The 24,019-nt window shown below is 47.7% G+C and overlaps 1 protein-coding gene across 1 annotated transcript in view; it reads right to left on the bottom strand.

The window, feature by feature from the left end:
• Positions 1 to 5,131: 5,131 nt before the first annotated feature.
• Positions 5,132 to 24,019, bottom strand: part of LOC144165042 (uncharacterized) — a 71,353-nt gene continuing 52,465 nt past the window's right edge. The window contains exons 6-7 of the mRNA XM_077695200.1: positions 5,454 to 5,588; positions 5,132 to 5,293 (exon numbers count right to left, since the gene is read on the bottom strand). Of these exons, the coding sequence (XP_077551326.1) occupies positions 5,511 to 5,588 (78 nt within the window). The 3' untranslated portion in view covers positions 5,132 to 5,293; positions 5,454 to 5,510. The remainder of the gene's footprint in view (positions 5,294 to 5,453; positions 5,589 to 24,019) is intronic.

Here is a 24,019-nt window from a genome sequence, read left to right as displayed (position 1 = left end):
GTTACGCGTCATACATCCGGGGGATCAGGTAACGCGAACCGCCCGAGCAAGCGTGAGAAGGCCACCTTCAGCGAGCCACGAACTGCGCGTGTTCTGCAAAAACCTACACAGGCGGTGAACCCGCCAAGGCCGGACGGGCGACTTACAGGCCGCGCCAGAGCGTGATGTCAATGTGCTACGAACGAAGTGGGCTTTCAAGCAGACGCTTCGTGCAACATGGGAAGTTGGACCTGCCCTTATCGTCATACTTGCTTCGACACAGTATACGACGCGTGTTGGCTAACTGCTGGCCGCTTGTGTGTCAGCGCGACATCATGCACACGCGAGCAAGTCGTATATTTCTTATTTTCCGCCTCCTCTTTCGTCTAGACTTCGCCTTTCTTGTGACTTTTGATCTGTGTTTTTTCATGATAACTACGTCAGGTGACGAGTCAAAAGCACAACATTTCTTGTAGTTCAGAGTGCGCACTGGCTTCAGGTGTAGTTTCATTGACGTCTTGTATTTGTACCCGATGCACCAGTCGAAACCGTGAACGTTTACATCTTTTCCAGTGTGAATCTCCGCAGTAACACATTCTCCTGGCTTCTTCGATTGGCGAACGCATCTAGTAGCCTTCTTAATCATAGTTGTCATTATGCCGGCGGCAGCATTTTTATCTGGGCTCTTCCCTGGAGAAGCGGATGTGCGGTCTTTCGCGGCGTCTCTCGAGCCGAAGTGAAGGTGACCGGTCGTCCAATGGTCCGCGATTTTAGGAAGACCGCGTTCACCCCTGTCGCCGCCACAACTCTCCGAAACACGGTCAAGCTTGTCTCGTAATGAGCAATCATAATTGTCCGATGAAGGTTTCCTTACTTTACCGTGGTGTTCAACGTTTTCTCTCTTGTAAATGTCTTTCTGAATACCGTCTGCAGATCTTGTCGCCACATACCTACATGCAGAAGAGGTTTCAAGCGCTTCAGTCGTGGGTAGTTCGGCAGTGACACCTTCTGAAGCCAGTTCCTCGTCCAGGGTGCTTTCTTCTGATGGGGGTGGAGCCAAGATACCATGCGGTGATTCTTGCTGGGTTTCAATGAGCTGCTGGTGTGGTGTTCCCAGCAACACGGCGTCTTTCGTACCGATCGAGGGAGGCACATTCAACTGGCGTATCCCAAGCGCCGTCTTAGCCGAATGGTTTTTCATAGAGGCGTATGGTGTCGTTTGGGCTGGCGATGGAGGCATGCTTGGGCCTTCCCGAAGTCGATGACCTGTTACTGGAATGCACATCGATGTCATTGTAGTAGTTTGTTGGCCAAGTCTTATTTACAGTTAGGCGATTATCCTGTGAGCTTCTTCCACCGACCGTAGAGCGTCGTCGTGTTGGCCGTCGATGCTAGTTCCGCATGCGAGGGCATCCAGCTTCTCGCTGATTGCAGCAAGTCGATCGGCGCTGTGCTGGAGCCTGGCGGACGAAACAGCGGCCTCGACGTCCTTGGTTTGCTCGAGAGTTCGCGTTATTTCGGAGATGAGCTTCCGGTTGAAGTCGAGAAGGCTTCCCTGAGCAATCTGCAGCCGGGTCATCTGTCTCGACACCTCCTCCTCGCTTCGGGGTGAGCAATGCGGTCGAAGAGTAAATTTCCGCTCCATGGCTCACCTCGTCGTGTCGCTTGACGTCCCGGGTTTCGGCACCATGTGGAAAACGTTCAGGGAGGCAAGGTAGGAGGTCTTCGTCGATAGAAAGCATATATATTTACATTACTTACAAAGAACCGTCAATAAAGCGTCCATCTTGTAGCCGCGCCTGGTCGTCTTCTTCTTCTCCCGGGTACGTTCCGTTGAGCCCGGTAGCAGCCTCATCCTCGTCTTCATCGAAAGTTTCTACATGTACTTGAGAAGTGCTTCCCATTTCGAAAGAAGGGGCTTCGAGCAGTTATCGCGCACGATGAAGGCAGATTAGTCAAAATAATGACTAGTTCAATTACTTATTCCTTTCACGCAATCACAATGGGGTACATCGCTCTACGCCGACATTATCATCACGGAGCTTTTAAGGAAATTGAAAATTTGCTGGAAATCGCGGCCAGTGATTTTCGAGAGGTAGGCGAATAAATGTCCGGCAGCCATACGTTTTTCAACCATGACTTCTACGAAACGCCTAAAGAAAAAAATTGAAGGCTGTTTGGGATTGAATGCACGTTAAACATCACCCATTCCCACTCTCTGTGTTAAAAGTGGTATCGTGCAGATATTGGCAGTACCACGAAACTAATATATTTTTCCCGTACCAGATGTTTTTCAGGTGAATGGTAATTGTTTCCAAAGAAAATACAATACTTGTCCACTCGTTTCTAAGTGCTATCGTAAAAGTGAACTTTACCAGGGCTTCGTCACTCTGTGTGATTGCCGATAGTGTGCGATGGAAGATGATTTTGTTTGCTTGTACCCGTGGGAGGTATGGTGGTACTACTCATGCAGTTTGCAGCTAAATCACAATCCAACAATCAATAGCTGACAAAAGACAAGGGATATTATTCTTGATAGTCGACCATCAAAACGCTAGCGTATCTGTCATTCTAAAGCCATTTTACCAGCGAAAAAAGGCAAGGACCTAGAATTGATTGATTGATTGTAGGGTTTAACGCGCCGACGCAACGCAGGTGATAAGGCGCGCCGCGGTGGAGGGCTCCGGATTAATTTTGACCACCTGGGGATCTTTATCGTGCGCCGAAATCTCGTACACACGGGCGTTTTTGCTTTTCGCCTCCATCAGAAAAGCGGCCTCCGCGGCCGGGAATCGAACCCGCGTGCTCAGCAGCGCAACGCCTTAGATCAACTTTCAGCCTTAACTGCAATACTAAACTGCAGTAAAAGGTTCCGTACTGTGCTAGTTATAGTCATTGGCTGCAAATCAAATATGTGGCGTTTTGTGCACTGTTGCTGCACTGCGGTCCAAAAATTGTCGAATAATACGTCAAAAAGAACCAATAATACTATGACAGTGTGCGAAAACGCCAAAGAACTTCTGAAGTGGGGCCGCATCAAATGGCCAAACGAACAACCTTCGATATTTACTAAGAAATATCTCAGCGTCATCAGCGATACCTGGGCACCTTATATAAATTAGTGACACAGGATCTTGACAAACTATAAACAAAACCTATGGTTAGGGCATATATGAAAATAAAAACATGTAACCAATATTCCAAATAAAAAGGTTTCAAAAGCGCTTCGCACAGTTTATCTGGGTTTAAATACCGGTGTCTGCTCCGATATTTTCATTCCGATTACATAACGCGTGCCGCCCTTTCCCATTTGCGATGCTATCCTCATTGCTCTAGCGGTACTCGGCTGCATTATCCTTCTGGCTTCACCCCCGTACTTACATTTTGGTGCTTCACAACGAGAAGAGGGCGCTCTTCGCAAAACCAAATCGGCTTACGGCGGCACAAATAAAGTAGGGTAATATTGCTGGGGGTGTGCTTTGGCACAATTAAGATAAATTGTGCGCGTATCGTGTTCTCGTTTATGTTAACACTGTTTCTGTTTTTTTCCCTCAGCTATGTGCAAACGTTAGCCTCCGAGTACATTTTTTTAGAATTTATTCCCTGAGTGGCAATATTTGTCATCGTGCCGCGGTTTTCTATTTGTAAATAGTTGTTATCGGCCCAATTTTCTGCAGTGGCACAATAAAGTGTCATGCGCGTAAAATTCTGTGCAGGTATGCGCTTTCTCTGCTGCGTTTTCTTTCTTTTGAACACATTGACAAATATTGTCAATGTGTTCCGTGTTGCGTTGCATTATTATGTACCCAGGTAAATATTGCGTTCTTGTGAATGTAAGCGTGTATTCCCACTCCTGCTTAAGGCTTGGCACTCAGGCTGGCAGTATTCAATAAATAAATAAATAAATAAATAAATAAATAAATAAATAAATAAATAAATAAATAAATAAATAAATAAATAAATAAATAAATAAATAAATAAATAAATAAATAAATAAATAAATAAATAAATAAATAAATAAATAAATAAATAAATAAATAAATAAATAAATAAATAAATTGAAAAATGAATAAGTACATAGGCAAATAAATAAATAAGCGAATTGCCCGAAGACAAGGAGCCGCGCAACTCACTAACTTCGCGATCGTTACCGCAACGGCGAAGCAGTAGAGTGCCGTGACACCAGAATTTTCTCGTGACGCGCATCGTTCTGGGAACAATCCCCTCCGCACGCTCAAAGCCACGCCCAACTTACCACGTTGTATAAGGTTCTTGCACATAATGAACGTGGACTCAGCGTCGCAGTGGCCCACAGGAAGGCGTAGCGGTGTCAGCGGAAGGTCTCTAGTATAATCCGTCGCGCTTGTAAGTCCCTGGCAGGCGTATCGACGTTGTGCGGCAGGACCCACTGGGACGCATTTGGGGCGTCATTTACAGGAGTGCACACAGCTGGGTGATGATTTGTTTATTCGGGTAGAACATGATGGAGTCGCAAAATGCGAAATGTGGAGACACCGCTACTTACTTGGCGGGTCAGAAACAGGCGACTACCAGTCTATGCGGAATGTTCAAGTTACATTCGGGGCGAAATATGTTTCGATCAATTGGAGCAAGCTTTTGCTGGTGGTAGGTATTGGGCACCGATTTAGGCAATGGTAACTGCGCCGTCAGCAGAAATGCGAAGTGCAGGAGATTTGGCGAGATAGCTCGTGCCCTTGTGTGATCGATACATCAACATGGTCCCAGTCGATAAACCTCGCATTCAGATTTTTAGTTTTTGTTTTGTATGAGCTTCTGCGCCCGCCGACATATTATTCCTTTCCTACTAAAATAAGCAGCTGGCAGTCAGCGCCCATGTGTGTCGTTCATTGCCCTGTCGTGTTTCAGTGCTGTTTTGACTAGACATGTATGAAGGTTTCTTAATTTCCTGGTCAGCCCGATGCTCGCTTTTTTTAAAGCTACCTGCACGGCTGCCCGGCAGAACTCCGGATGGTGTGAACGTGTGGAAGTGCTCCCTGGTAGGACGAGTCCTTCTGCCACGCTATCAGGGTGATTATAGTTTCCATCGAGTCGTTGTACGCGTACTAAAATGCAGCCATTTTTCTTTTCTGGCTTTGTTTCACAAAGCAATACGTTTTTATTGAGGGTTTTGAAAAAAAAAGCTCCAATTCTAGAGCAGAGCCGAATTTCAGTAAATCAAATGATAGTATTGGGAATGATAAGCCAATAAGGTTCAAATCCACGGTCATTTCGCACCAACTGTTGTCAGGTGGTTCCAACCAGACTTGATGGGAAGCTCCAATAAGAAAGTTATCTGTAAGCAAAGTTATTTTTTATGAAAGAGTGTGCCACATTGCAAAAAACAATCTACGAGCAGTTTCAATAATGATCGCGGGAAATTGAAACCGGGCAGTGAACTCCGCAGAGCTCATATTACACGAGCATTCGATGCAATGACAACAGCGTACACCTACCTGTGTCGAAAAAACCACGGAGAAGTTCTTTTGCAAAAGCTGAAGTTTCGGTCAGGGTCAGCCACTGATTTTCAACAGGTACGCTATCAGGTGTTTCCCAACTGTTACGGACGGTACCACGGTATTGACGCAAAGCTGAAAGAAAAAAAAATATTGACTTTTTGGCGTGAATATTAACACCCACTGCTCCAAAAAAGAATGGAGACCATTCACAACCAAACGGTGACAAAGTGAGAATTTGGTTTGGCCCCATGAAGCGTCCTTGCAGTCTATGGGAACGCTCTGGTCAGGCAAATTCAGCGCCCTAAGCTTTAAATCGCACAAACAGCGGAACTGCACCAGGATATTTGTTTCTGATTTCATTGTATATTGTACAGTGCACGATAATTTTATGTTTTTCTGAAGTGACAGAAGCTTACCCGCGGTTACTCAATGCATACCTGGAAAACATCTTTTGAAAGTATTACTGATAGTAGGGTATAGAAATTCAATTGAATATTGTAATTAAAACAGTAAACTGAAACTGTCAGCAGAATGTATTGTATTCTATTACTTGTATTGAAATTATAAATAATAATATCTTGATATGCGGCAAAAATTAGAAGGGACCTGCAGTGAAGAATGTTCAGTTTACCACTCCAAAACAAGAAAAAAGAACGTTTCGAAAATTACTGAGGTACATCGCAGCATCATATGCTGCCTAGTGATTGAAAATTTGATTCCGACACTATGTCTATTGCAGTTATCATGCAAATCCTCCGTATTGAGTTGTAAACTATTTTTGCGGTATTGTAAAAGTAGGTTAACTGGATCAAGACAAATTTCGAGCAGTTTGTTTCACGGTTGAAATTCCGGAAAGTGATCAATAAAAGAAAACCCGGTACACCAGTTCCCAGTAGGCTATGTATCCACGAGAGAGCAATATTCCCTTGAGTAAAGCTCTCAACACCCAAGATAGTGATTGTAATAATTTTAGAAAGCATAACTTCTTCATCCGTAGTACGTGGAAAATCCGGTTCGCTGTTATTTGCTGTAACTATTTTGCATTTAACAGCCTGGGGGTGTAGGGAGGCTAAGGAGCACGATCAGTTAGACTGCTTAATTTTTGGGAAACGTCTATGATGCTAAATATGTCGTCACCATTAGCCCGCGGCTCCGCGAAGGTCCTCTAGAGCAGTTTGGGCTATACGGACATTATTACTTAGGGAACGAGAAAAAATCCCGCCATCTCTACGAAGTGAATGATGATGAGAGGGGCGAAGCTAAAATGCTTTTCGGTAAAACCGTGAAACATTCGCCCACACATCATGTAAAGACTAGACACGTCAAGCGTTCCACCGCTCCGTTGACAAGCCCGTCGACGACGTCGGTGTTTGTGGTGGTTATGTAGGGCTTGTTTGGGACGATGAGAATCTCCATGGGTAAGTGTGCGAATTCGGTGTGTGGCATTTTAGCCACCTTGGCCGTCGCCTTCTGCAGAGCGTCTTGTGTCGCGTACCCCCGGTACGTGTCTTCAGCTCGCAGGCGACGAACAACAACCTCTTCTTCTTCCTCTCCTGCGGTCTGCCGAACACAGGAGACCACCGGACGGAACCGCGGTGTACGTCACACGCTTCATCCACTCGTGGTGGTTTTTGCTTTGCCCGTTGGTTGCTACCTGAGTGGGGCATGGCGGTTTCCTATTTCGTTTGTTTATACCATGATTGGCTTAGTTGCCAGCTCTTGCAAGCAGTTCGGTGTCTTGAATGTCCGGTGAAGCCTTGGGGTTTTTGTCATTTGCCGGATTGACCTACGTCCGCAATATGACAGCTTAGTGCCGATAAGGCCAGGTCGAGCGCTGGGGCTTGCCCTAGCGGCCACCATGCCTCCACCATCTACCCTCAGCAAACATCGCCTCTGCTTTCTGTTCGGTATTTACTAACGAGCCTGCCAGCGATCTCCCTGATATGCCAGATTTTTACATCCTTCCGACACTAGTATTACTTTCAACGCTACTCGTATTGTTACGGTTATAAACTCACTGTGTAATTCTTCCTCTACTGCAATCGATGGTATTAATGCTAAAGTGCTCAAAAACACCAAATATCCATCGTCAAGTATCTTGTGCCTCATATTTCAACAGTCCTTGAACACGGGAATTTTCCCATTAGACTGGGCAATGGGCAAAATCACTCTTGTGTTAAAAAAAAAAGATAATCAGATAATCCCCGCTGAATTACCGTCCAATTTCTATCACGTGTGTATGCTCTAAAATCATGGAACATATTATTTGCTCCCGTGTTGCTAATTTTCTACCGTCGTCAAACTTTTTTTATCCCGACCAGCATGGTTTCCGCAAAGGCCTTTCTTGCGACACTCAACTTGCTTTATTCCTTCACTACCTCATTCGCATCTTGACCGCAACATTCCAATTGACGCCCTTTTTTTAGATTTCGAGAAAGCCTTTGATAAAGTCCCCCATTCTCGACCAATATTTAAGTTATCTTGCCTGAAGCTACATCCGTACACATTAAACTGGATTCACTGTTTTCTTACACATCGTCAACAGTTTGTTTACGCCAACTCGCAGTCGTCCGACCAGTCCCCAGTTCTCTCGGGTGTCCCCCAAGGCACGGTGCTTGTTTCCCTTCTTATTTTAGTCTACATTAATGACCTTCTCGACGTTGTCTCTTCTACTATCCGCCTCTTCGCGGATGATTGTGTTGTATGCCGGCCAATAGGCGATTCCTCAGACGAGACTGTCTTCAACACGATCTCCTTGCTGTTCAAGAGGGGTGCAGGAAATGGCTCATGTCACTTAACGTCAGTAAAACATCTTTGATCTCTTTTCACCGTCGTTCTAATTATGCGCCCCAATCGTATTACCTAAACAATACTGCGGTACCCCCCTGTACATCAGGAAAGTACCTAGCATCTACATTAGTCACGATTTAACTTGGTCCAACCATATCAGTCATGTTACAACGCAGCAAATCGTGTTCTCGGCTATTTACGTCGCAACCTTTCCTTGGCACCATCGTCTGTTAAGCTACTTGCATACAAAACAATCGTTCTTTCCAAACTTGTTTACGGCAACGCCACCTACGACCCACACCCAGCCAACCTCTGTGAAGCCCTCGAATCCGTTCAAAACCGCGCCGTCAGGTTCATCCTTTCAGATTATTCGTATCACTCAAGCGTTTCGGCCTCAAAATCGCAACTTCACCTCCCTCCTCTCACCTCAAGTCGACAGATAGCACGCCTCTCTCTTTCTGACCGGTTTGTTTATACCTTTCCCCCAAACAATCAGTTCATCCTACCCCCTCCTAAAACGTCGCGCCACAGCCATCGTAACGCTGTTTACCCGCCAGGCGCTCACACTACAACGTTTCAGCGTTCATTTTTTGTTCGTACAGCGCAAGACCGGAACAATTTTTCTGCCGACATCGCCGTTATTACTGATAGCAGTCGTTTTAGGTCTGCGATAGATTTGTGTCATGGCCTGTCCCCCTTATAGTTTACAACATTGCACTGTATTTGGCCTGCCTTTTTTCCTGCCCACCCCTCATGTAATGCCGCAAAGGGCCCTTGAGGTACCAATAAATAAAAAAAGAAAACGTCTTATACCTCGTTTGTTCCTAAGGTGGAAAGAGAGAGAGAGAGAGAGAGAGAGAGAGAGAGAGAGAGAGAGAGAGAGAGAGAGAGAACTTAATTATTTGCATTAGGTTTAAGGGGTCGGGGTGGCCGCAGGCTCCAGCCTGGCGGCGACTAGCGTAGCCCTGTCCACGAGGGAGAGCTGTGTCCCTAGGTCAGAGCTCCGTGCTCGTCGCAGGAAATTAGAGGGAAAAGGTCTTTAGGGCAGCCCCACATGGAGTGGAGCGTGTGCTACAGGCAGGGCAATCGGGAAAGGGGTAAAGAGAGGGGTGGATGTGGTGAAGTACAGCTCGGCAAGGGAGAGTGTGAGTCTGGAGGAGTCACCCGACGCGGTGGCTCAGTGGCTAAGGCGTTGCGCTGCTGAGGACGAGGTCGCGGGTTCGATTCCCGGCCGCGGCGGCCGCTTTTCTGATGGAGGCGAAAAGCAAAAACGCCCGTGTGTTCGAGATTTCGGCGCACGTTAAAGATCCCCAGGTGGTCAAAAATTAATCCGGAGCCCTCCACTACGGCGCGCCTCATCGCCTGCGTTGCGTCGGCGCGTTAAACCCTACAATCAATCAATCGAGTCTGGAGGAGTCGCCATGTGCGTTCCTGCGCGTGGGTGAGCTGAGAATGGGCAGGAGGGTATTTGCGGTGGGTGAGGCGGTAATGACTGACAATGTCGTGGTAAGTTGTCAGTCTGTCCCTGCGGATCTGGCCCCATGGTAGGGAACGAGGCTGGGGCCCACTCGGATTGTGTCGTCGAGCGACGACATGGGCTGCCTCCTTTCCACCGAGGCCGCCATGAACCGGGGTACAAGTTTGTTCTACCGTGGAGGTTAGGGAATTTTGAGCCAGAATTCGTCAGGCCAGCGTTCCGGCCGTTTCCCCAGAGAAAGCGTCTAGTCACTACTTCGATTCTAGAAAATGGGGACAGAAAGAATGACAAGAAAAAAGAGTAAGGGCGCGTGCAATAAAGGGCGCGCACCCCGCCTCAAACTGCACCAGCAAAGGGTTCTGTTTTTTTGTGCTAGCTTTAATTTCGTATGCTGGAGCTGTTTTGCGCCATTTCGAACACGTAAGTTTTTTCTTGCATCACTGGAGCCTTTCTGCGTCATTTCGAACGGGTCATTTTTTCCTTGCGCGGCTCGAGCCTTGCAGCGTCATTTCGAACGCACCATTTTTTTTGCGCGGCCGCTTTTTTTCGCTTAATATCGTAAAAACAAACCTAACCAGCGTTCCTAATTAAATGAATGTGGGGGCTGCCTGTTATAGACGCAGATTTTGTCTGAAATATACCTGCAGGTTTCTTTGCGCTAAGCAAGTGGACGATGTATGACAAGCGCCAGCGGTTCACGATGTTCGAACTGTTATGAGTCATGACTATTTAAACCACGTGGTTTTCGAAGCCTCAGCGTGACGCCCTAACGACGGTCCATGAGGACGCCTCGGGACGCCGCTGGATTCCGGCAGTCGCAGCGACCGTTAGCGAGCTAAGACGACAAGGCGTGCCCATAAAGTGTTCTGGTACCGGCCGCGTCAAAGTTCACTGCGCGTGCCGACCTCAGCAGCTCTGTGGCGAGCAGCGAATGTTTTTTGCCTTGCCGTGCACTTTTATGCACGCACTATGGTCGCTCTAGCCCCGAAACTTAGCTTTCGCTCGACAACCGTGGCTTACCCTTGTTCAACAACAGCAAAACTGAACGATGCAGTTGCAAGTGTGTACAGTTTCTGAGAAGCAACACACTTTCTTAGGAAATACCGCCGTACACCCTTGAGATAAAGAAAATGTGCTCATACCTTTCCCCGGAATTCTATGCACCCTCTATGTCCTGTGGGGGACAGAACTTACACATTGCTGTTCATCCAGCTTTATTGCCTGGAATGACTGTGATTTTTAACACGGAAGTATTCTGTGCCTGGATACACCAACATTTCACTGACGTAATATTCGTCACGGACTTGACGCCAGTACAACGAAGCAACCGGCGTGTAAAGGGTGCAGCCCTGCACACAGGGTCTTCTTGCGGGAAGGCAACCTTTAGTACTAAACAGCGGGGTTGTCGGTCTTCGGGTTTTATATTGTAGCACGAAAGTGTTTCATGCCGGGTACTCTGAGATTTCACTGACGTCATATCTGTCACGGAAATGGCGCCAGTACACCTTTGCCGAAGCAACCCGCCAGCAGGACGTCGCTCGCCAAGCGCACCCACAAGACAGCCGCCGACCCGCATATCACGCTTATTTCGCTGCGGATTTCGCTGCACATTTCTCTTTCGTGTTTTATGAATTCCTATGACAGAGGAATCCAACACCGGTTTTTCTTTGTCTTCCTACTTCCCATGGTTTCTTCCGGGTATTCTACTCCCTTTTCTTCCATTCGTACTGGCTTGTCTTCACTTCGTTTCCTCTGCAACTGCTACCGGTACACCACTTCTTTCTCTCACCTACCCCTCTACTTCGATATCCTCTTTCGAGTAGTCAACGTCCCCATTTAGGTCACGCAATTTAAACACGATAGTCTTTCTTGGGCTACTTAAACGCAGAAATTTTGGTCTGTCTGTCTGCGTCTGTCTGTCTGTCTGTCTGTCTGTCTGTCTGTCTGTCTGTCTGTCTGTGACTCTATTCAGCCACACGGCCAAACTGAAACGAAGTCTGTGCCAGGGTCTTATATACTCACAGCGAAATGTAACCGTTTAAGTCCGGTTTATATGTTCATGCGTGTCAACATTGTTGAAAAAGAACAAGACATTACGGAAATATAAGACAGAACATTATTACACAAGGGATATTTACAGTGTTCCTCTATGAAAAAAACACATAGATGCTTGATTTTTGCGCAATGAGACGCTACATCGACTGCAAAATAAAAATCACACTGTCGCCTGCTGTCACCCGCGCCACCATAGCTTCTGGCGGCATTTTAAGAATTCAAGCGGCAACATTTACGAAAGGTTTGACTATAAAGGTTCCACGTTCTGCTTGGAACGCACGTGGACTACGGCAACGCGGTTCTATAAACGTTGAAGTAGGCCGACTCGATTCTCGCGCGTTTCCGCCGTGCGGCAGCGCTGGTATCGACCACTGATCTCCACTGAAGTTACTGGATGGCGCTTCGAGCTCTCCGCCGCACGGTCGAGTTCGAGCGCTCGTCCCGGAAGTCGGGCAAATGACCGCCGTTCCAGCATAGCGTATGTTACGTATGGGCTGGTTTCCGCGCGCATTCCGCCAAAAATGCTTGCTTGTTGCGCCGTCAACTGCACAAGCAGACCAGAGAAGTCGTCTGGGAAGACGTTCCACTTGAAAGTATTACAATATTCTGTACGACGTGCGTGATAGGCAGCGAAACGCAAATGTCATATCAGTGTCGTTTTTAAGCTGCGGCTCTTGTTACGCAGATTCCCCGAGGGGCTTCCCCGACAGCTCGCAACCGGCTTGATTTGCTTAGGTCTGTTCGGTGTTGTGAACTTTCGGCTTAGCATTGCGGTAGACATTTAACCGCCGCTATCTCTACAACTGCGAATTACAATCCATAGCACAATTTTTCACCGCACTAACCTCCATTTTCTTGCAAGTAGAAGTTCTTTTCCGCGATCAGATTGATTTCGAAGAGCGGCGATAAGCTGTTGCTGTCGTGGTCTGGGCCGGTTCGGGCCGCTAGCAGTGTCGTGCGGGAAGGCGCGCCGGCGTGTTTGCAGGCACGGCCGAGGCGCACGCCGATCGTTTCCGAATGCTGAAAACGCTTCAGGATTGCCTGCTATATCCATGTTTGGCGGACGACGCGCAGAATTTACAAATTTAGCACGGCTTTTGTCGTAGTTGATCGGGTGGATGATGGATCGGAAAACGAGCCGCTGCTGACGGGCAGTCGCGCTGATTGCGAGAGCGATGCTAAGAACGCAAGCGCGTCTTGGGGACAGCTATGGGGCGCCCGCTATTTGAGAACCTTCGTCTCTTCCTAACACCAGGTGAGTTTTCTTTTTTCGCCTCCGCTGATGCGCCGCCACTTGCGTCCGAACTGACTTGTGCGATTTTGAGCACTGGGGCTGCAGAAACTGTGGTTAGTGTGACCGAACTGAGGTGGCCAAGCTCAGTTTGCGATAACCATGGTTAGCAACGTAACCGCAGTTTCGTCTGTCGTGTAATGCAGCAAACTGCGGTTTTGTCTAACCGCGGTTCGCTCCGTCCCCAGGCAGCAGGCTCTGCAGTGACCACTTTGCTGACAACTGTTTTGACAGAACAGGCGCACGAACTCGGCTACAGCCTGACGCCGTGCCCACGTTGTTTTCTTTCTAGCATAAATCCCTAGCATAAATTTCTAGCATAAATCCCGTTGGAGCTGCGTCGTCTCCTCTCAGACCAAGACCCAAGTGACATTTTCGTTCTCCTTCGCAAATAAATTCTGCTTCATATTAATGTCGCATGTTTCAGTATAGCATAAGTTGCAATATGAACGCAATCTGTATAGCCAAAATGCAATAAAGTGCGGAGAAAATGCCAAAATGCGCCAATGGGGACGCTTACCAGCGGTTGAGAAGCGTAGCAGATAAATTGCCCGGACGCTCAGACGCGAAAGAGAGAAAAGGAGGAGTGCGAGTGGGAAAGGCGAAGGGCGCTTGGCTTTTCCGCCGTTGTGCACACTCCCTGCGCTCTGGGACCTGCCGGAGCCGCCGGAGCTATGCCCTCTGCGCTAGCCTGTGCTCATGTTACGTGAAGTGTTTCAATCATGTTGTATTTCGCTTTCTGCGACGGCCGCGCTGTGGATTGAACGCCTAATCATTCATATTCTAACGAAGTTACGAGTGCTTCAACCGTGCCTGTGTTGGATTTCGCGTTCTCAACAGGTGTTGCCCGCCGCTTATGCACTTACGTGAAGCGGCAAGTGTTTGGATCAAGCCGGTCGTGGTTTGGGTCACGACAGCCGGTCGTGGTTTGGATACACAGTGTGCGCTACCGCATCCGCTCCTCATGCTCTTACGTGAAGTGCTTCAACCGTGCCTCTGTGCGTGATTACGCGTTCTCAGGCGTTGCCCGCTGCTGTAGATTTCGAAGTGCCTCAACCGTTCGCCAATCGCCGTGTATATGAACCGGTTGTTTCTCGAGCGTGTATCTAGATCTACACCATTCACCCTGTGGTGATCGACCGCCGCTGTAAAAGTTGTAAAGTCAACCTTTAATTGTCAGGTGTTGCCCGCCGCTGTGGATTTCGAAGTGCCTCCTCAGCCGTTCGCAAATCGCCGCGTGGTTGGAACGGCTGTTTGTCAAACGTGGATCTGCACTGTTTACCCTACATGGAATCAGCTTAACCTTTGGCCCGAAAATTGCATTTTGTGCCCTGATTGTTTCTGCGATAGTGCAGACCACGGGTGCAGACAACCGTGTTGCTTCAGATATATTTTTTTTCTAGCGTTCCGTGCTGACGAGACGGCAATTGGAACTCCCTTAAGTTTCGTCAGGCGGAATGATAACTGGCCAGAGTCCTTCAGTGATTTACTACTGCTCTATTTCACGCCCTCGGCCGTTCGCAAATCGCCGCGTGGTTGGAACGGCTGCTTGTCAAACGTGGATCTGCACCGTTTACCCTACATCCCTACATGGAATCAGCTTAAACTTTGGCCCGAAAATTGCCCTGATTGTTTCTGCGATAGTGCACACAACCGTGTTGCTTCAGATATATTTTTTTTCTAGCGTTCCGTGCTGACGAGACGGCAATTGGAACTCCCTAAAGTTTCGTCAGGCGGAATGATATCTGGCCAGAGTCCTTCAGTGATTTACTATTGCTCACATGCGTTGCCTCCATCAGGCAGGATGACCTTTAATTGTGTTATTCAGTAAAGCTTGGGTGTTGGGCTAGTTGGTATGAAGACATGAGGAAAAGCAGAGCGCTGAAGTTTAAAAGACGACCACAGAATAAAGGAGCAAACGAATCACACCAAGCGTTTGTCCCTTTATTCTGTGGTCGTCTTGTAAACTTCAGCGCTCTACGTTTCCTCATGTCTTCATTGTGGCCTTTGGTGTGTACTTCCGTTGCTAAATGTGTTGTCCGGTGCTTAATGAAATTTCGCCCCCCGTTTTCTTTGGCTACAGCCACGGTAGCCATTGTTTTCACCTGTCGTGCAGTTCACATGGCGAGAGCAGAATTGCTTAAAAATGCTCACTTCTGGAAGCATATTTGGGAAACTGGTCATTATAATACAATAGTCATCACATCAAAGGCTATGTGACAAACTTGCTAACACCCACGCTTTGCAATCGGTCTGCTGTACGCTGAATTTGCGCACGAGACACTCTTTTAAGAGTGAAGTGTACATGCATGTGTTGCTGCAGGCCAGCTAACAGTGCTGAACTGGCTGTAAAAGTTGGTCTGACAGAAAAACCACAATTTTTCAAAGCCTTTTCTTTTATTCATCGAACTTTTTCTCTTTCGCTTTTTGGAAACATATCAGGGCACGTCACAAAGCACCCAGAGCAAGCCAAGCCCGACTATTCAGTTGTTACCGCCTTCTTAAAAACTTTTCTGATTGCCCTTCACTTTTCAAAGTTACGTTCTGTCATTCTGTTACATTCTACCTAATGCTACCTTACATTCTACCTAATGCTACCTTGGTGTGGCGGCGTACAGCAAAATAGGCCACCCAGCCCCATCTCTTTGCTGGCAGGGCATTATGACATCGGCAAAGCTTCCCTAGGAACGCCCGCAGTGGCACCACCTAGGAAAAGCTGCTACACGAACATGCCTGCGCCATTGATCAAAGCATTTCACAGCCGTCTTGTTTCCTGCTGATTGTGCTCATAATCCCCTCCTGTCACTAGCTGCTTTATCTGTATGCGCTAAGTCACTAGCTAGGTACAGTGCTACAGTCTCTACTGCACCCACATGCATGCATTTTTGTGGCTGTGCTTGTAGGCAAGGCAAAACATTCTCATGAAATTGACACTGCAACAAAGTGTGGGATGAGGCATCATATTTTATGTTTGCTAGATGAGGTTTTTGTCTTTTAAGAAGCACAAGACCAGGAGAAGTTCTTGCACACATTCATATCCCTGCATCAGTGTTTGCTTCAGAAGAATGCTTCGACTAGTTCCACCAGTCATGTCTTGACATCCGCAATTATAGTAATGTCACAAGTTGTCGTGCAGAACAATATATGGGGCAGCCGTGCCTGTTTTCACGCCACTTTGGGAATTTTCATGCACTAATAAAGTACTGCTGCTGCAAGTGGCATATTATTTGTATTCACAACACTGTAATTACTGATGCTGGCCAACTTGCTTTTGCACTTTAGTGTCTCTTTAGGCGTCTGTATTGCACCGTAAATCCATTAGGTCCCTTCTGGGCAGATGTGCTGAACTATGCTCCTGTGCTGTGTCGCTTTTGCATCCCAATATATTTACTTCCTCTTTCTCTCTTTTTAAGCATAGCAGCAACCTTTGAGGTGCAAAAAGTGTCGAAACATGAAAAAGTTCAGTGTAGTTCTTCGTGCTTGAAATGAGTGAGCTACATTCTGCGCATATTACACCTTGTGGCATTTCTGCTGCCCACAGGCCTGAAAGAAGGACACGACAAGTGCTTGACTTGCAACAAAGTTTATTTGTTTGCACCACAAAGATATGCAAGTACAAAACATCAAAAGCAAGAATCACAAGTAGGAGCCTGCATCCTAGCCTTAAAAAGGTGGCATTATGCGAACCATAAAAACACAACTTCAGTCATATGCATACTCCTATCACTCAGTACATTCACATTAACAACTTCAGCAATTGTAGCAGCACCCACACAAACAAAGCACAGCAACATCTCTCACTAAGTGCATTGGCAAAAAAATTCACCTACACAGTCTGTACAGATGATTAACAAGCAAAGCTGTGACATACAGTTGCTGTTTTATGTGTGATGCGTGGCCTACCCATTGAGCTGTGCTTCACAGAGTAGCTTGCTGCATGAGCGCTCTGCTGCGAGAGACGCCTTAATGTTCCCTTTGATGTGGCATTCCCAAGTAGCACTGTCGGTAGGTGTGAGAGTGTAGCTGCGTCATCTATAAACCTATAAGCCAATCTCTGTCTTTGTCGAGAGTTCGACGGAATGCCATCTGGTCAGGTAAAGGCATTTGTATAAATGTTGTAACAAAATTGACGTTTCGGGATCCATATGGATCCCTTGTTCATAATGGATTGATGGCTTAGCAGCAGGCTCCTAAGTAGCGTTGAGCGCATGACGTAATGTACGGGAGTACACATGGTTTAGAGTGCCAGATGATCTGTTGATTGTGTTGCTTGTTGTCTGAATTATTAGCGATTCAAGATTGAGCCTCGTTGCGAAATTCTTTCCCGGCGACCACTACATAATTCAGTCACAAATCTCCCATCAAAGAGCGAGCAGCCAAAATTTGGCACTGCTTGCATAACAAATTGGAAGAACTTCTGAGAAACCACCCCCGCTGATCGGATAACAGTCTCGAGGAATGGACTACCAAGCTCATTCAAGACGCAAGAAAACACGCCAAGGAACTTTCCCTTACGCAGGATAACCCAGCCATCGATGCCCATCTCCTCCACCTCTGGGACGCCCGTAGAGGGCTAATCAGGCGGTGGAAAAAGAACAAGACGAACCGCAAGGTGAAGATCCGCATTGCGGAAATTACGGCAGAAGCTGAAGTGTACGCCCGTGAGCTGAGCCAGCACAACTGGACGCAGCTCTGCAACAAGCTGCAAGGAACGCTGAGAACCCGCCGCACATGGTACCTGCTCCGTTCCCTTATGGGCCCCGGTGAATATAAGGCGGTCGCAGCAGACCAGCTTCGCCGATTAATCCACAATTACCCGGGCACAGAAGAAGACTTGTTGGACGAACTTATTAAGCAAGCCTTGGCGCCCCCACCTCACGTCCAACCCACCCAGGCACCTGACTACACAGGCGATCCGAATCCCAAAATGGACGAGCCGTTCTCCATTGCTGAAATCGAGGCGGCAGCGTACAACCTCACCCGAAACACCACTCCGGGTCGAGACAAAATCCCTAACAAATTATTGCGAAACCTCGACCATGCCATCCTAGAAAATCTTCTAGTCTACATCAATGAGTGCTGGCTGGCGGGTTCCTTGCCCCCACAGTGGAAACACGCAGACGTCACTTTCATCCCCAAGCCCGGCAAACCCTTGAACTCCAAGAATCTGAGGCCTATTTCTCTGACCTCATGTGTCGGCAAATTGTTTTAACACCTGGTTTACAACCGGCTCTCGCCCCACGTTGAAGACAACGGCTACTTCCCTGACACGATGTACGGCTTCCGCCCACATCTGTCAACCCAAGACATACTACTTCAGCTTAAGGAGGAAGTGCTGGACGACTTTAATAGCCACAGCAAGCGGTCCCATCTTGGCCCTTGACATTAAGGGGGCATTCGACAACGTTTCTCACCAAGCCATCCTTCAAGACCTCGCATCTACAAACTGTGGCGAGGGCACATTCCAATACTTTGTCTCCTTTCTAACCCAGCACACAGCAACAGTGGGCATCGGGCACCGTCGATCCGACGCATTTAAAACCCTGCCAAAGGGCACTCCGCAGGGGTTGGTAGTATCCCAAATACTATTCAACCTCATAATGAAAGACTTGCCACCCCTACTAAAAGCCATCCCCAATCTTCGCCACGCAATATACGCGGACGACCTAACGCTCTGGGTCCCCACTAGATCTCCGGGCGACCAGCAAGATGCACTTCAAGCAGCCATTCAGGTCACCCAACAATACCTGAAAGCCCGAGGACTCGATTGTGCCCCCGAAAAATCTGCCCTTCTAACCCTGTGCAAAAGGACATATAAGAAGCGTCCAGATCCCATACCAGATCCAGAACTTACCATTAATGAGCAACGCGTCCCCAATGTCCCACTCCTACGCATATTAGGCCTCACCATACCAAAAGATGGCTCAGGCGCTCAGACTATCCTTCCCTTGCAACGGACTCTTGACCAGCTCGTTCACCTCATCCGCAGGATCTCCCATCAGCGACTTGGGCTACAAGAAGCTGACACCCTGCGCATCATTCACGCCCTCCTTATTAGCCAGGTTACGCCACCGTATTTGGCCCTGAAACCCGCAGAGAAAGAAAAGCTAAACATCGCCATACGCCAGGCCTACGAGGCCGCCCTTGGACTGCCTCCAAAAATAGCAACAAGAAAACTTCTACAGCTCGGCATCCATAATACATGGGAGGAACTGGAAGAAGCTCATCGCATCTCCCAATTCACGCGACTTAAGCTCACGCCAACCAGCAGGGCTACACTTACCCGGCTCAGCTACAGGCCTCCCCCAAAATGCGAACAGAGGCAACACATCCCTCTAACCATCCGACAGTACATCACAATCGCACCCATTCCCAGAAATATGCACCCCATCTATAACAAGGCACGCCGAGAAGCCCGGATACGAGCCCTTAGAAAACGCTTCCCCAACTCTCCCTGTACTCGTTACACGGATGCCTCTCCATACCACCAACAACCGGAACATGCCGTGAGTGTCACCGGAGCCAACAGTGCAGAACTGACGGCCGCTACAGTACACACGACATCTATTGAGGCAGCAGAAGGACTTGCCATCGCTCTAGCCGCCACCACTGGAAATGACTACTTCACTATAATCCGCCTGCCGCAACTTCCTGCTAGGTCGAATAACACCCACGGCCTTAAAAATTCTGCAAAGTGTGCACCAGCTCCCGGAAATGCACATCATCCGGACCCCCGGACATGAGTCCTTCGAGGGGAACGAGGCGGCACACGCCGCTGCCCGCGTTCATACACACCAGGCCGTTTCTCAAGAAGGCGAAGTCATGCAGCCCCTTCGCTCTCCCAAGCCCGCTACTCTGAATTCATACGCGGACATCCTTGCCCATTACCGCCACCAACGACGACGCTTCCCGCCACCACATCCCCATTTATCCAGAGCACAGGCGACTGCCTTTCCTCCATGCCATGTACCCCACCCTCTACTACTCAACGTGTAATTTCTGTCACCAACCAGGCACCCTGTACCACATGGTATGGGAGTGTCAGAAAACCCCATCTCTTACCCCGAATCCTCACCCAACGTACGAGCAGTGGGCGGACCAGCTGGCCAGCTCCGACCTCTCAGTCCAGCGTATCCTGGTGGAGAGGGCTAGGGCAGCCAGCGCGGACCAGGGCTTCCCGGACTACAGGAGGCCCCCCACCTGGCGGGCACCTGAAGCTCGTCTTAATAAAGTTTATCCACTCCACTCCGTGGCTATGATGCGCGCGTGGTCCCACTCTATCTTGTGGCCCATCTTCTCGGCATGCTCTGCAAGTGCATTCGTCACGGTGTGGCCCTTGGTGACGTCATTTTTGTGCTGTTTAAGACGCCGGCAGAAATTTCCGCTTTCACCAATGTATACCGATTCGCAGTCGGCGCATGGGATTTTGTAGACCACACCAGGGAAACGTTGCCGAGGGAGGATCCTTTATTTTAAGCAAGTCACCCTTGAGCTTGCTTGCTTGCACATGCGCGATCTGCACACCACGTTTTCTGAAGACACGAGCAAGGGCTCCACTTCCAGGCAGTTCCTCCACAAGGACATGACATTAGTGTATCGCACGCCGTTCGATGTCACTGAGCTCTGCACCTTGCTACGGTTTTGCCTGTCTAACACTTGCTTCTCGCACAAAAGCGAATTCTACAGGCAAGTTTTCGGTACCGCTATGGGAGCATCTATTTCAGTCACGACTGCAAATATTACAGTGGAAGCAATTTAAAAAGAAGGCATTGGAATTATTTTAGCCGATACCCAAGGTGTTCCCGAGATACTTCGATGACTGCTTCTGCGGTAAGGTGTACATCAGACAAACCAGCCGATGCGTAAATGACCGCCTCAGGGAACATGATCTTTCCATGAAGAATGGCACCGGGTCGCATTTGCTTCATCACTACCGCGAGTGTGGCAAAGGATGCCTTCCGAGACTGACAGAGACAATCATTATCGGAAAGAGTCGTGACACCATGGCGCAAGAACTGCGCGAAGCGTATTTTATCCAAAAAAAAAAACAGCGCAGGCTGTATCAGTGAAGCATCGCTATCCCTGTTTTCGAAGGAGTACCGGATCCTAGACAACATGCGATAAAAAGGTGTGATTGTTGCCTTCAGCTGTGGCTATTTTGTTTTTATAGTATCTTTTTCAGATCTATTATCCTTTGTGTATGTTTGTGCGTTTGTAGACAAGCTACTTATATCGCTGTCTTTCCTTGGAATAAATCAGTTGTTAGTAGCGCATCTGTCTCGTCGTTCTTCGTTTTTTCTGTCCTCGTTTGTAGCGCTCGATTTTCCTTAAGCAATGAACCAACTAGCCCAACAGCATATTTTACTAAAAAAGTGGACCCTGATTTACAACGCTACTTGCCCGTACGATTTCGAAAAGGAGCTTTTGTTATAGCCGACGCTTCAGCTATCACATCTCTCTCTTTGAAGGGAACAAACCGCACGCGGGCTGCGATCTATCACTATTTTTACCATACATTATGTGCAAACAGCTTCGTGAATATCAACCCAGTATTTTTTGCCTTGCTGCCCATCAGGAAACGAATTATAAAACGGATCTAAAACGATAAGCCAGCTTCCACAGCTAAATGATGCACTAAAGCACGAAAACATTTCCTATCTGCCACTGTTTTCTACTTTAACCAGAGACAGGTGCTGCTGAAAACATTTTACTTTCAAATAAACTAAATCTAACACTCAAAGTAAATACTTCACTTGGGAATTGAACTTTTAAAAATCTAGTCTATTATTTAGGAGAGAAGTTTCGTTAGTTTTCGCACTTGATGAAGACGACGGCCGATATTTGTGCTGATGTATTTGTTACTTAGAGAAAGGCTGATTTTGGCTCACTTAGCGAGTGAGGCAAAAGTCACACAAGCATTTATAGCCGCGTGTACAACAACTCTATTTAGGTCGTCAAACTTTTGAAAAGGTCTAAAGGATAGAGGTGGCGTTGGGCCAGCCCAAATATGGCCCATATTGGACGCGGGATGCAAGCGGCCAAAAAGTTATAAAATATCTTTTTTTTTCTGTGGTAAATGCAATAGGAATGACAAATGTAAGGCATGTGCTCATTTCGCACTATTTTTATCTTTGAGTAAAAATTTTATTTTTAAGTAAAAAGAGGTTTGCTAACACCAAGACATTCGCAAGCGCGTGAATAGTTTGTAGGCTTCTCATCTTTCTTTCTTTTTTTTTACATTGAAAAAAAAAATGGCGGATACGCCTGCCTATGCGGTTAGTTTAAACATGTGATGGCGACGGCGGTACAGCGCGCTGGTGTAGCAGAGAAACCCCGGGCGAGCACATCCCTGCACCTGGCGGAGCGCCCTGCAAGTCGCCGGAGAAATGCGAGCTTCACGGGACAGGTTCCCCAACCTCCGTCACAGGCAGCTCGGAACTTGTTTCGGCAACTCTCCACCAGGTGCAAACGTCGTCTGCATGGAGCTACTTTGAACGATGGTACCTAGTGTGCAGTGTGCTTGCGAAGATCAGGATTTCACCAAGGTGATTTTAAGAGCTTAGACTGCTTATTTGGACAAAGAAAAATTTGAGTGCAGTTGGCCTTTAATGCCGAGACATGTGCATTTAAAAATATTGGAGTTGATTTCCCGTGAGTTTTCACTATTCATTTACGACTTGTAGTGCCATTCACACACCTCCGGAGAAAACATAACCCTAAATGAAGAAACCCCCACAAGGGGCACCCTATTAGGTGCCTTCTGTCCCTTCTGTAGTCCAATAGCTTTGGCATGCGGCACCCCATCTCTGACGCTGAGGTTCAGGGCGTGAGGACCGCTTGACCTTCTTGCTAGCCGAGCTCTTGGCCAGCAGGCACTCTACCTGGTCCCCGGTTGACCCCAGGGCGACGCCTGGCAATGCTTGTGGGCTGGACCTTGACGGTACAGCCGCACCTCCGGGCGCTGGTGAAGCCTGCCTTCATGGGCAGGCTCCTTCCTGGGGTTCCTTTCTGATCTTGTGCATCTGCCGCAGCAGCTGCTGAAGGGCAGTGGCATAATATGGGTTGCCAGCAGCTAGGGAAGGCTGGCGCCACCACTCCTCGTAGATCTTCTGCAGCTCCGCAGTGTCCTACGAAAAATTTGTTCAGGATATACCACAGATTTACTCAAAATTTGTTGCATCTCCTATCTTTACTATTGTCTTCTTTGCACTGCTGAAGTAATAAGGGTGTTCCGTAGGTATTCAACTATGGGCCTACCGGGAAACCCATTAGGGCAGAAAAATGTTCACAGAACTCACCTTCCCCTGCCAAGCTTAGATAACCAGTTTGGACCAGAGAATACTACGCAGGTATTTACAGATTAGTTTCACAAACATTAATGCATTCATTGAACTAAAATAAAACACAAGAAAAAGCTTTGTTTAGTGCCATGTTCAGTTACATAATAATGACTGATTGATTGATTGACTGCGAGGTTTAAAGTACCGAAACTGCACCTTGCTTATGAGGCGCGCTGTAGTGGAGACAGCTGGGGTTTAATTTTGGTCACCTAGGAACAGCTAGGAAGAGTTAACGTGCGCCGAAATCTCGACACACAGACGCTTTCGCTTTTCACTTCTATCAGGAAAATTGCTACCGCAGCCGGTATCGAACCCATGCCCTTGGGCTCAGCAGCACAACACCATAGCCACTTTAGTCTCACAGAACCCAAGCAACGCCTCTTCAAAATCCCAGGGTTCCTCAAAGCCTTACTTGAGAGCCCCTGACCTAGCGCTTTCGCAAGGCACCTTTTTATTCACAGGGCCTTAGTGGCATACAAGGACTATTCAGCGAAACACACAGAAAAAACATTAAGACCAGAATGTAAAATTTTACATCAGAATGTAAAATTTTACATCTTAAAAACTTGCACTGTGCAACTGACTATGTATCTAATGGTATGAGATTGGA

This window comes from Haemaphysalis longicornis, unplaced genomic scaffold (assembly GCF_048455015.1).
Source record: "Haemaphysalis longicornis isolate Haplotype H1 unplaced genomic scaffold, Haemaphysalis longicornis Haplotype H1 scaffold_14, whole genome shotgun sequence".
Taxonomy (NCBI): domain Eukaryota; kingdom Metazoa; phylum Arthropoda; class Arachnida; order Ixodida; family Ixodidae; genus Haemaphysalis; species Haemaphysalis longicornis.
The sequence above is the reverse complement of the archived record's forward strand: the minus strand, read 5'-3'. Positions and strand labels throughout refer to the sequence as shown.